The sequence below is a fragment of the Hoplias malabaricus genome, chromosome X2 (genome assembly GCF_029633855.1).
Source record: "Hoplias malabaricus isolate fHopMal1 chromosome X2, fHopMal1.hap1, whole genome shotgun sequence".
Classification (NCBI taxonomy): domain Eukaryota; kingdom Metazoa; phylum Chordata; class Actinopteri; order Characiformes; family Erythrinidae; genus Hoplias; species Hoplias malabaricus.
In genome coordinates this window covers 2,791,858-2,803,863 of record NC_089819.1, presented here as the reverse complement: position 1 = coordinate 2,803,863, position 12,006 = coordinate 2,791,858, and the positions used below count along the sequence as shown (strand labels likewise).

At 39.1% G+C, this 12,006-nt stretch overlaps 1 protein-coding gene across 1 annotated transcript; it reads right to left on the bottom strand.

The window, feature by feature from the left end:
* Positions 1-5,741: 5,741 nt before the first annotated feature.
* On the bottom strand, positions 5,742-11,319 carry LOC136676885 (UPF0561 protein C2orf68 homolog). The gene is made up of 4 exons (XM_066654158.1): positions 11,073-11,319; positions 8,320-8,435; positions 7,247-7,392; positions 5,742-7,041 (listed from the first exon to the last, which is right to left on the bottom strand). The coding sequence occupies exons 1-4, from the start codon at positions 11,180-11,182 to the stop codon at positions 6,919-6,921; spliced, it is 495 nt and encodes a 164-aa protein (XP_066510255.1). The 5' UTR covers positions 11,183-11,319; the 3' UTR covers positions 5,742-6,918.
* Positions 11,320-12,006: the final 687 nt, after the last annotated feature.

The following is a 12,006-nucleotide window of genomic DNA, read 5'->3' as shown; positions in this document are numbered from 1 at the left end:
GACACCATAAATAATATATGAGATCCAGTATCTACTGAACAGGGTCTAAACCCGGCTGCATTCCGAAAGGACACTCCCTCTGTATGTATCAGTTGCTTGTATTTTTAACTTGCGTCATACAGTCATGTATACAGTAGTAAGCTGTAATACATAGTCACAACAGCTTGATAGGATGTTATGACCCTTGCAGTGCCAGCTTTAGTCCCACCATGTTGTTCAGTTATTAGTTATATTAGTTATTCAATGAATTGCTTTATATTAGTCTACTTGTGTTTTTACACTAAAGTGTGAGCCTACAAAGACCCCGGGGGCTTAAGGGTAATATTGTTGTTGACTTACAGCTGAAATAAAACTGCATTTCAGTGTGTTTTATGTTTGCTTTTATGTTGATTTCCCTAGAAGAAAGCTTCTCCAGACATTTTTCATTTGTGTACATGATTTGAAAACATAATTCACATTGTTTCGAAAACTTATTTAAAGCTGGAGTAGGTAATGTGGTAATGTGCTAGTGCTAGATTTTTTCTACAAATATTCAACTGAATGATTCCCCTAAAACACACAAACAAGCAATGCTTGGTTGCAGCTGGAGGAGTCCATGAAAAAGCTTCAAAGAAACACATGGTTTTCTAACTCTGTCACATCTGTCATATTTTATTCTTTTTATAGCAGTGCAAGTTGTTGTTGGTTTGGCTGTATCTTTCTCTGCAATTGTTGTGTAACTAGCTCACTAGCTTTCAGCACTCAGCGCATGCAAATATTACAGAGAATGCACTTGTGGCAGGTTGTGAAGTAACTAACTCATAAACCGAACTCATAATCAAGAGTAATATAGTTGGGGCCAAAGCTACAGTTTTAGCACTGAAACCAGCCCTTCTCCACCAAGTAGCCACTCCACACCTGGATACACCCTCCACTCCCCTGAAGTGTACCATCCTGGGGCTACCTAAAGTGAGAACCAATGAAAAGAATAAAAGCAAAAAATATGTGCATCATATCAAACACAACCTTAGTGACTTCATAAATATGCACATATTCACATGACCTTAACATTGGTTAACCTGTTTTAGTCTATATTTCTCTTTATTCAGGAGCTGCCAACGGAGGACACCACACCCCCAACAGAAGACATAGTATACACAGCCATAAGAAGTGCCTGAGCTGTATTTTGTTGTGACTTCTGAAACCCGTTAGTAACCCCAGCGCACTGAGCAACACTCTCTTTTGCTGACCTTGACAATCAACCCCATTTGGAGTGTTCACACACAGCTGAATGTTGCATCATGCACACAGCTAAGAGAATGTACAGGAAGTAATGGAGCTCTGTTTATATTTGAAAACATAATTTGATTTACATTAGGTGTGTGTATATATATATATATATATTTTAAATATATCTTCACCATATTCCCAAGAACACTTATAAACACTGCACCTTTTAATATTACTATATAGTAAGAAAAATTCTTAAAACTTCCTTTGTTGACAACCAGAGATATGAGATACTGGCAAGACAGCTGTAATCAATCAGACTAACCATCCACGTCTGCAGACACATGACTTTGTAATGTACCTTAGACACCACAAACAAATCCAATGAAAATTTCAGCTGACCCCCTGCTTTCATTTGTCTCCATAACACAGGTATTATTTCTTCAAAGCATTAGGGATCATAGCATTGGAACTCAAATGATCTTGATAGTTGATGAAAACGGGCATAGATTTGCTCTTGACATGGGTGGGGACCCTGACCCTACCCCACCAAATTGCCCCAAATCCCACCCCCATTGCCTGTTTTTTTGTTGTTGTTTTCTCTGGGAGACTGTAAGCAAACTGGCAGTTTGTTATGTAGTTAATTTCCAAACCATGTTATTCATACCGCGACCCTGAAATAGATAAGCGGAAAAGAAGAAGACGATGATGATGATGATGATGATGATGTTATTCATAGCCACAGACGATTTTAGCCTGCTGAATGCTGTGCGCCAAAACCTAGCAATGCCATTAGCGTTATTATGATGGACTCACTGACTTTAAGTGCTTTACACATTTCTTTGAAAAGTAGCTCCACCTCCATGTGTCACCCACGTTGCACCTGAGTCTTACACAGTAAGTCTCACGTATGACTGTAAAGTTTTCCTTCCAGTTTTGGTGCTGCTAAAAACCAAACATAGAGTCTCTCGTGACAGCAGGTAAAGGCACAGCCAATCACACTGGCTATATGTTACAGGGAGATAGGACTCAAGTAGATAATGTGATTTCTTTTACTATAGATAACTGAACATTGCTCTGGGGATCTAAGACTAGGGCTTTTAATAACTTTTTTTTTCTTTTGCTGTGATTAATCACAGTTCATTGCATTGTCCCCTTTTAAAACTGAAGCTTTTATTAAGAAAAGTACATGTAAGATCAACACAATGGAATTACACTGATATTAGTAGTGTGTATTGATTTAAAAAGTAATAACGGCAATAAAGTTAAAAGTACTTCCTTGTATTTTTGGGAGGAGATGTGTAGTGTGATATTCATGAGGTTTTTATCATACTTTATATCCTTTTTTACCTAGGTTAATGAGACATTGACAGATCAGGGTTTTTTGGTTTGAGAGGATCAAATTATTGATGGGGACAGTTCAATAATTACTGGATATCTGTGGGGACACGTCACTTCCACTGATGCTAATTCTACGCCCTTGGATGAAAGTGCCATAACTTATGTTACAGTAAATGCATGCTATAGAGATCTGCACTTAAAATGTTTTGCAAAAATAAGTATTTGATTATATTTAGTGGCTAGTAAGTTACTTGTTAGGACTCCCCAGTGACATTACAGTCCCACAGTCAAGAGCCAACCATTCCTTTAGATTTATTGCTAATACACTGTCACTGAACAGCTCAACACACTTAGAAGAGAATGCTAATGCTAGTTTTGTCATTTTAGCCAACAGATGCCTGCGTTAATAAGCACTGTGCTGAGAATTTTAGAAAAAATATGGACATCCTACCCACCTAGAGTGAGCGATGTCAGTCTACTGTTTTGGGCACACACAATCTTGGATGTCTGAGACATCACTATGGATTGAATTTGTGAACTCCAAATGACAGGGCTAACACAACTGAAGACTCCATTCATTGCTTTTCTTCATAGTAACACAACTTGACATACCCTACAATCAAATTGCCAAATAAGCTGCAAAAAAGGCAATATTTTGACTTGATTATTCATATTAAAAAATATATGACTTCCCATTTACCCATATGATAAGAAGTGTTGATACTTCAGAAAATCTGTAGCTAAATTTCTACAAAATTTAGAGTGGAAAAACAGAAATAGGGTGAAAATGATTGAACTCCATCCTGACTGTGTGCTGAAAAAAGCTAATTTATAATTATAGTGTACCAAAATATACACACATATTATTATTATTATAATTTTTTTTATTTTTTATTCTCACATGTTTTTTGTTTCCCCATATTCCTAAAGAAATTGGTTCTAAACTTATGTAGCTTCACATCAGAGTGCTTTTGGAAAAAATTACAAGCCAGCCATTTAGAAGTGAGTACATTTACACCTGTGCCTTGTGTAATTCTAAAAGACAGCGTTTTTATATCAATGTTAGATAAAGATTTAACATAAAACTAAGAAACGTTCTGGTAGTAAAATCTGTGCTAGGGTTTCTGGGAGCTAAGCAAGACAGCTGGAGTATATTTCAGGGCTAAAGCTCTTGAGGACCTGATGTACAGTAAGGGCATTGTTGTTTGATCCAACTCCAAAACAGTTTGGACCTTCTCTGACCCTGTCCTATGGTAGGTTTACTTCCCTAAGTGCTAAGCTCTGCACCAGTGGTAAGCATAGTTTTCACACTTGGCAGAGCTGTGAGGAGCTGTAGTCCATTGCAGGAATGCAGTAGAGGAAGGATTTTTTTTTGCATGCTTATGTAACTATGTATATCAGAGCTAGGCAAGAATGTCTTTTTTTTTCAATGTGCAAGGAAAAGTTTAATGGTCCAAAGAAAATCTATTCATTAATAAACATATAATTATTTTTAATGCCATTGTTTTTAGTTCTTTACTCGTGTCTGAATTATCCACTGAGTGAATTTTGAGAGTTCAGTATCGACACTATCCGAGAGAAGAAAAAAAATGTCCTGGGCCTCACGCTGGTCCTAGCCTCCTGGCCCTTATGCTAATGGTTTTACAAGTAGAAAAGTCTCAGATAAACCTCAAGGACCACCTTGCACATGGTAGGCTGTGTGACTCTTTGAAAGCTGTCAGACCAGGGTTTTGGACGTCCAATCAGCGTGCTCAGATGCTATGTAGGTGGAGCCTAGGTGCCTGGGAATATGGGAATGTGAGCTCTCTCGCTCCCACAGTGAGGATTACATGAGGAAGGGACAAAATGGGGGATAGGGGGTGGGGTTGTGTTCAATCACTGATTCACAACTGCACCGTGCCCTAAAGGGCACAAAACTCAGTTTACAAGCTTGAGATTTAAAATGTGTTGATTAGGTTGTGTTTTGCTCACTTTAACTAGACTAACAGCTGAAAGCATATTAGCAGCAGTGTCTAAACTATAGCTAATTTTGATATCTCCTTCACACAGAATTGTCATTGGTGAATTTACATTATATGGGACACAGTACTGTATTGCTTACACTACACAGAATACTACAGTACTTCTTGTGTCAGTGTAATCCTTAAAACCTTCATTATGACCTCAGGTCATTTAGCCGTTTCTGACTTTTTTTTTTTTTTCAAAAGATCTGACTCTTCAGTTAATTATCTGTTCATGAACAGATAAACTATATACATCCAGGTCTAGCATTGAGAATCACTGTAAATTCCAAAGTTGTTTTGTCTTATCAAGAACAGCAAATACTGCCCCCTGGAGTCTGACATCAATTGTGATACCAGACACTACGTAGATTCACTTTCAACTTGACAGTATTAAGAGTCCAAAATGGCTTAGGTTTAGACTTACAGAGGATTTGCCAATTACTGTTTAACCATTTTTTAACTTTAGGTAGTTAACAATTTGAAAGGATATATGTAAATTCACCTAATGTTAGCAATTAACATTCACAATTAACCAATACCTATTAAAATAGCAATTATTTGATCAGTGGGATTAAAACTAAATGCTTTTTCTGTCTAATGAGAATTGGCAGCAATATGCACCTAGATTTAGACACAGGTCAGCTATTTACCCATAAAGACTTTTAACAGTGATACCAACCTAATCAATCAACCTAATCAAGAAAACACACACAAAAAATTATTAATAATAATAATTTTAAAAAACATTACCGACTACCAGACACTCAATGTTTTATTTTTTTTTCCCCCAGGAGGGAAGTCAAATTTGAGGCAGATTTTGTCTGTTTTGGGCATTATGATAGAAGTAATATGATAATATGATAAGAGGTAAGGTAGAGTGGTGCTCGTAATGTCAACTGGCATTTTGATGGAAACTGAATGTGGTAAACAGCTATAAAGCAATTGGGAACAGCAAGGTTTTTTTTTTTTACAAGCATGACTTCTTAGTTAGCCAGCTAATATTAAAATTGAGGACTATCCAATAGGAATCTTCCTGGGCTCTGTTCCAATTGTTAAGGCCTAATATTGACCTTATATTAACTGGTTAAACTGAGGAATCCTGCATTGTGTAATATCCACCAGGTATTACATAACGAACAATTCAGAACAGACCAGCACACGCATGATTCTTGAACAGTCTTTATATCTGTTTTTACAGAGTACACTGGTACAAAAATAAAAATCTCTAAATACAAACAAAAGATGTAATGAAAAATTCAAACAACATTAGGGTTTTGAATTCATCCAGTTGAATTTATCACCATCACTGGTGACTTGAACACAACAAAAAGGCCCTCTTTAATGCAGAAAATACAGGCTTTGAGGCCAATGGAAGCTTAATTCACACATTGGCAGCTTAATAATAAAAAAGCCAATTTATGAAAAATGCCTATGGAACAACTCTAATGTTTGCTGAAGTTTCATTTTGAGATACAAAGTATGTCCCAAAACCTAGTGAACTGCCTAAATAGCCATTGAGTACATAGGCAGCCATTTAAGTCGGCAGTGTTCTAACCAATGCCTGTCCTCATGAGGAAGATTATTGAGATGCTCTAGTTAGAGAGTGATTATGTCACGGTTTGTTCCCGCCAAATGCTCGCAACTGGCGTTAACTTTAGCCTCAACATGTCAGCACAATGGCTTCTGCTCTTCCCAATTTTATCATGTTTTAAATTATTTTCGCTCTGGAAGAAGAGTGAAATAGCCTACATGTCAAGAGTGTGCACACTATGACTTAAAATGCTCACTAGGTTTTGGGACAGACCCTAAGTATTTGTATCAAGGCAAATGCATGCCAGGTTTATATCTACTTAAATTTGAAAATATTTTTTCCCCTTGCACTCGGTTCTAAGCTAAACATTACTTTAAAAACTGTCTGCACTTAGGTCCAATAACTATACAGAATAGCGATAATATACCCAGTTGTTTTTAGACATGATGATCACTACAGGTGTCACGCTGTAGGCAAACAACTGGCTGAGATGTGCCTGGACACTGGAGTGCTAATGAGGTTTAATTTCTTCTTCATTCTGCCAATCACTGTTTCTGTCCCAGTACAACTCATGGAAGGCATGAGATATATTACTGACTGAGTTACTGTTTTTCACCGTTTAACCTCCTGGTTTTCTTTCCATATTTGAGCACACACATATTCAAAGTAACATGTTGTCTCAAGAAAACCAGCTGCATGAAACCTCTAAAGCCAGAGTCTTTGTGCAATTCTACTTAACTGCACCATCAACTCAAGTCAGGCTCAGTGGTGTGAATGATCCTCAGACTGCACAACACTCTTTATTTCCCTCTGTCAAGGCTTCATTTTTAAACATCAGCGCTTGTTGCGCCGCTTATCCATTTCCCGTCCAATTCGTGCCAACAATGCTGCCTTCATAGCAGAGTCTAGAACGTTCTTTTCCTCCACCCGTTCCACAACACTCTTGGGTTCATCCTCCTGAAAGTATGAAAAAAGATATTTAAAATAAATATAATAATAATAAAGTTGAAACAATTTAGCATAGACTGCAAAATCTAGCTCACATATTTTGTGTCACTGATATGAAAACATGAAAGTGTAGGTCGCCATGTGAGCATGGAACTGATAAACATTGATGTTATATAAAACAACTGCAAACTAATTATCTCATGACTCACTGTACCTTGTAGACGATGAATGACGTAACATGGCCACTGTCGGCTTGATAATCAAGCCAGAACAGCTCACTTCCTGTGCTCTCTTGTTCTGTGCTGGAGCTACTCTCGTTCCATTCATCTGCTTCCACCCCAGCCCCAGGTTCAGAGCCATCTGAGGAAGAAAAAAAAACTGAGCTAAATTGTGCTAAGAGATGCTGTATGAATTCTAATATTCCAGATATTTCTAGATTGTTGTTTATCTATAAAATAAAGGGCTCTCCGAAGGAGACTGTGTTTCAAATGTCTTTTACTGTGACCTTATGGTGCTTTTCCACCGCACGACTCGACTCGACTCGGGACACTTAAAGCTTGTCGCTTTTCCACTAGCACAACTCCCCCGTAAAATGGAGCTGGTGACGTCCCAAAACCTTGTCTCTAACAGGAATAGCTGGCTTGGAAAACAACGACGACAGTGGTAAAGTTGGGTGCTGTTTACTCATTGTGTGTTTGCGTGTTTTTTGCTTTTTGGACTGAACACAGCTCCGTGCCCCAGTTCAGTTTTACTTGTTGCACTTGTTGATTGGCTTTCACTGGAAATTTTCATTACCCATTGGCCCAAGGAGCATATAGACCTCTTTAAATCACCTTGAGGTAAATTTACGAGCTGCTCATAAAAATAAATGTGAAAACTGCTGTAACTTTTTACAGGGATTTTACAAGCGGCTAGTTTGAGTGACCTCTGCATTTCATGGTGATACACATGGCTCTGGCCCAGTCAGCACTCTGCAGGGTTTACATGTCACCATTTAGTACCTGGAGGGAACTGGGACTGAAAACGTACCAAGTTCCAGGGACCAGGTACCAAATTTGGCCAGTGAAAAAGCATAAGAGCCGTGCTGAACTGACTAGATCCGTGTAGGTTCCATGCAGTGGAAAAGCACCATTATATGCATACTGGTCAATGAAACATGAAGGAGATTAATTAAATACATACGTGGCTTAAGAAAAAAAAACTAAACAGATAAGGGGGAAATGGCAGTTGTAAAATCATTTTGATTCATGATTAAGTCAATAAATGATTAAGTTTTCTGGTTCCTACTTCTGTGGCGAAGATGGTAAACCTCTCGGTCTGGTCTTCGCGGTCTCCGTGGGACTGCTGTGTGTCTGCGTTTCTGCTGTTCTTTGGCCTGTTTCACCTCTTTATCGTAATCATCCCTATTCACATATGACGCACAGGCATTAAAAAACATTTCAATATAGAGGCACTAACACGACATGGCCATCATTAGATGCAAAACACCTGAGAGATGCATGGGAACTCATTCTCCTACTTACTCAGGTTTACTTACTGTTCCTAAAGCTGCTATTTACACTATTGCTCCTGTCCACTCAAACTGACGTTTGAGTATATCGAGGTACTGACTGAGATTTAAAATCAATGAACTTGTCATCTACACAGATACTGGCAAGCACATGCTTTGACCTGAAAAGTAGCCAGTGTTCTTATTCTAAATTCACTGAACTAATACACAGAGGTGTGGTGCAGTGTTTATCTCTTTTTCTAGCTCAATATAAAATACACTACAAAATTTACTTGCCGACTCAAAACATGGCTGTTGTCACAAGTCACTGTCTGGCCAAAATAAATAAATCCATCCATCCATCCATTATCTGTAACCGCTTATCCAATTTAGGGTCGCGGGGGGTCCAGAGCCTACCTGGAATCATCGGGCGCAAGGCGAGAATACACCCTGGAGGGGGCGCCAGTCCTTCACAGGGCAACACACACACACACATTCACTCACACCTACGGACACTTTCGAGTCGCCAATCCACCTACCAACGTGTGTTTGGACTGTGGGAGGAAACCGGAGCACACGGAGGAAACCCACGCGGACACGGGGAGAACACACCAACTCCTCACAGACAGTCACCCGGAGCGGGAATTGAACACACAACCTCCAGGTTCCTGGAACTGTGTGACTGCGACACTAACCTGCTGCACCACCGTGCCGCCCCAAAATAAATAAATATAACATAAAATATTAAATATGAATAAATAAAAATGCACACTAATATGCCTCTCTAACTGATTAACTTTACTTACCATAGATGTGCACACTTTAGTTCTACATTTATAAACTGCAGTACATCTATTGCTCTGCATACTTTACTGGCCCCATTTTACCATGTTTTTCAGTGGCCAGGACCCACACAGGTCCCCACAAAGGGTGGTGAATCATTCTCAGCACTGCAGTGACACTGATGTGGTGGTGGTGTGATAGCGTATGTTGTGCTTGTACGAGTGGATCTGAACCACCACGGTGCAGGTTCAAGAGCAAGCTCTCCACCAGAGCTAAGTCTGCTCTTGACAGGTGAACTGCTGCTGTAGAAAACCATGTTTACATTGGCTTCTCACTGCTGTCTGCAGCCTAAGCTGTGGTCGATAAATAAAAAACAAAACAAAAAAAAAACTCTGATTGCTTTCATCCTCCAAAAAACTCTGCCCACCTCCTTCACTGTCCCAACACAGGAGCCGTTTCTGAGCTGGAGAGAAAAGTCCCCTGCACTAAAACAAGCCGCTGTTAAGGTGTGTCTACAATAAAAGGAGCGTTGCCTATATTTGGCATAATAGAAGGTAAAAACCCCACAATGTCACCATGAATTTTGCTGTGGCCCCAGATTCAGCTCCCTGAAGATCTTAAGGTCTCAGACAGCCCTTTTCCAAAAACAAAGAACCGAAAGGGATCCAGGTCGCCAAAAAGTTGATTCCCACCGGAACTAAAGAAGTGTTGGTTCCTCAGCAAGAACTATAACATAGTCCATGGCCATGTCGAGTTAAACCAACCCCAAAAAGATCACAGAGCCTCAAATAAAGTGTTATCGCTCAGTGGAACTGAACTGAATAATAACATAAAAAATAAATGGAAAAACAAAAACAGCAACTTGCTCCATGAGTGTGTTTTCTGGGGCTGCGTTTAGCTCTACATGGGGCGCATTGGCTCTGCTGTTTACAAGCTCAGCAGGACAGATCAGAATTTGGCAACATTTCCACATGTGTAACATATCTCTCTCTGATATGAACCCAAAGCTGTAAACAAATTAATAATGACGCTGTCCTGACTCTGTCCGAATTCAGCCACAGAAACTCTGCAATGCCTGCCTGCTGATGATGTATTCTTGGACCTCATCCAAACTGATGAAAACATGGCCAGTTCACTGAAGAGCCAAGGTTCCAAGAAACAAAATTGGAACCGGTTCAAGAGCCACAGTTCTTTTGGTGGAAAGCGCCGAGAGAAAGGAAACTAGTGTTTTAATGTTTAAACCAGTTTATAAACACTTAATTTTTGTGTTCTCAGTGTCCCGTGTGTGTACTAAAAATAAATGCTCACAAGTGAATGAGTTCACTACCACGGACAAGTTAATGAACAGTTTTTCTCCCCCAAGGGAATTTATAAAGTAACACTTCTTTTTCATGATATTTATAACACTGCCTTTAGGACACAACATAGATACCTTCTTGACCTGTTTATCCTTAACTTACAAGCAGCTTTACTATTTAAAAAAACAGTCTTTTACAATGACTAAGCTACCACGGTCCTTAAGGTGGCCTCCTATTCGTCAGCTACTCCACACACCAGCGTGTAATTTAACTACAGCAGCATTTAAGGTGGAACGGATATATTTCAAACGAGAAACTGCTGAAAATGTAGTCAGTTCCAGGTTCGCCGAGAGTCGTTAAGATGTAGCTAGTCCTCAATTTGTAGTCACTAATGACAGATTCTCGGGGTTGTGTAAAATGTTGCGGGTACTTCATGACACATTGCACTGGATTAGCTTGTTAGCACTTGCCTGGCAATCTGATTTCTACGAATGTGGTGCAGGAAACCATGATTCATATCCAGACGGCCTCCGGGTTTATATTTAAGAGCGTCACCCTCAGTATCCTGCAAAACCTCCATGTTTCAAACTTATAAACGAATAAATACAGACACCGCACTCAGAGCAAGAGACCTACTCGTCTACATCCTCCTCTTCCTTCAAATGTAAGACTGAATACAATCTGGGAGACGTGTGCTGCCCCCTACAGCAGAGGGATTCAAGCTCATTCGCAGTGAACTAGAGGGAAAGTGAAGACCGCCATCTACTGGTAGTGTTCTAAACAGTCGTTCTACAGTTGTTTCAATCAATATCAGCTAATACTAAATGTACACAATTAAAGAGTGTCAATATTTTTCCAAGATAAATAGAGGGAAAATGATGGAATAGTCTTGTAATTTTAATTTCTAATTCACATATTGGCACAACATTAAAAGACTTATTAGGGTGTAGTTAAAATATTATATCGGCTTTATAAATACGTATTTATTTCTCTATGACAAAAAAATTGATCTCACCACCAGATGGGGCCTTCAATTTCCGTCTAATTCACTGCGAATGATACGGAAGCATCCCCCGAAAAAAAACCCCAAAACCTCAGATTTGATAAAATGATCAACGTTTGTGTATTATTATGAGTATTTCAGCTTGAAATAAATTAAATACAGCGGTAACTGTACACAAATATTGCAGAAGTAATTACGCAGTGACCGAAACAGTGCCATATTCACTATGTAGTGCACTATTTTGTGGTTCCGCCATTTTGTAGTAGTGTCCGAAAACATAGTGGACAATTTTCAGTGCACTCAAACAATCCCACAATGCACTGCAAAAAGTAGTGTTCAACCTACTTTTTGATACTACCCATAATCCACTGCGTTCACTGGGTGAAAACCCGCATGAAGTA

Coding starts and splice junctions, on each gene's coding strand:
- LOC136676885 (XM_066654158.1), bottom strand. CDS start 11,182: ATGGAGGTTTTGCAGGATACTGAGGGTGACGCTCTTAAATATAAACCC. Junction 8,436..11,072: donor CGTAGAAATCAGATTGCCAG/GCAAGTGCTAAC, acceptor ATATGTGAATAG/GGATGATTACGATAAAGAGG. Junction 7,393..8,319: donor TTACCATCTTCGCCACAGAA/GTAGGAACCAGA, acceptor TTTCTTCCTCAG/ATGGCTCTGAACCTGGGGCT.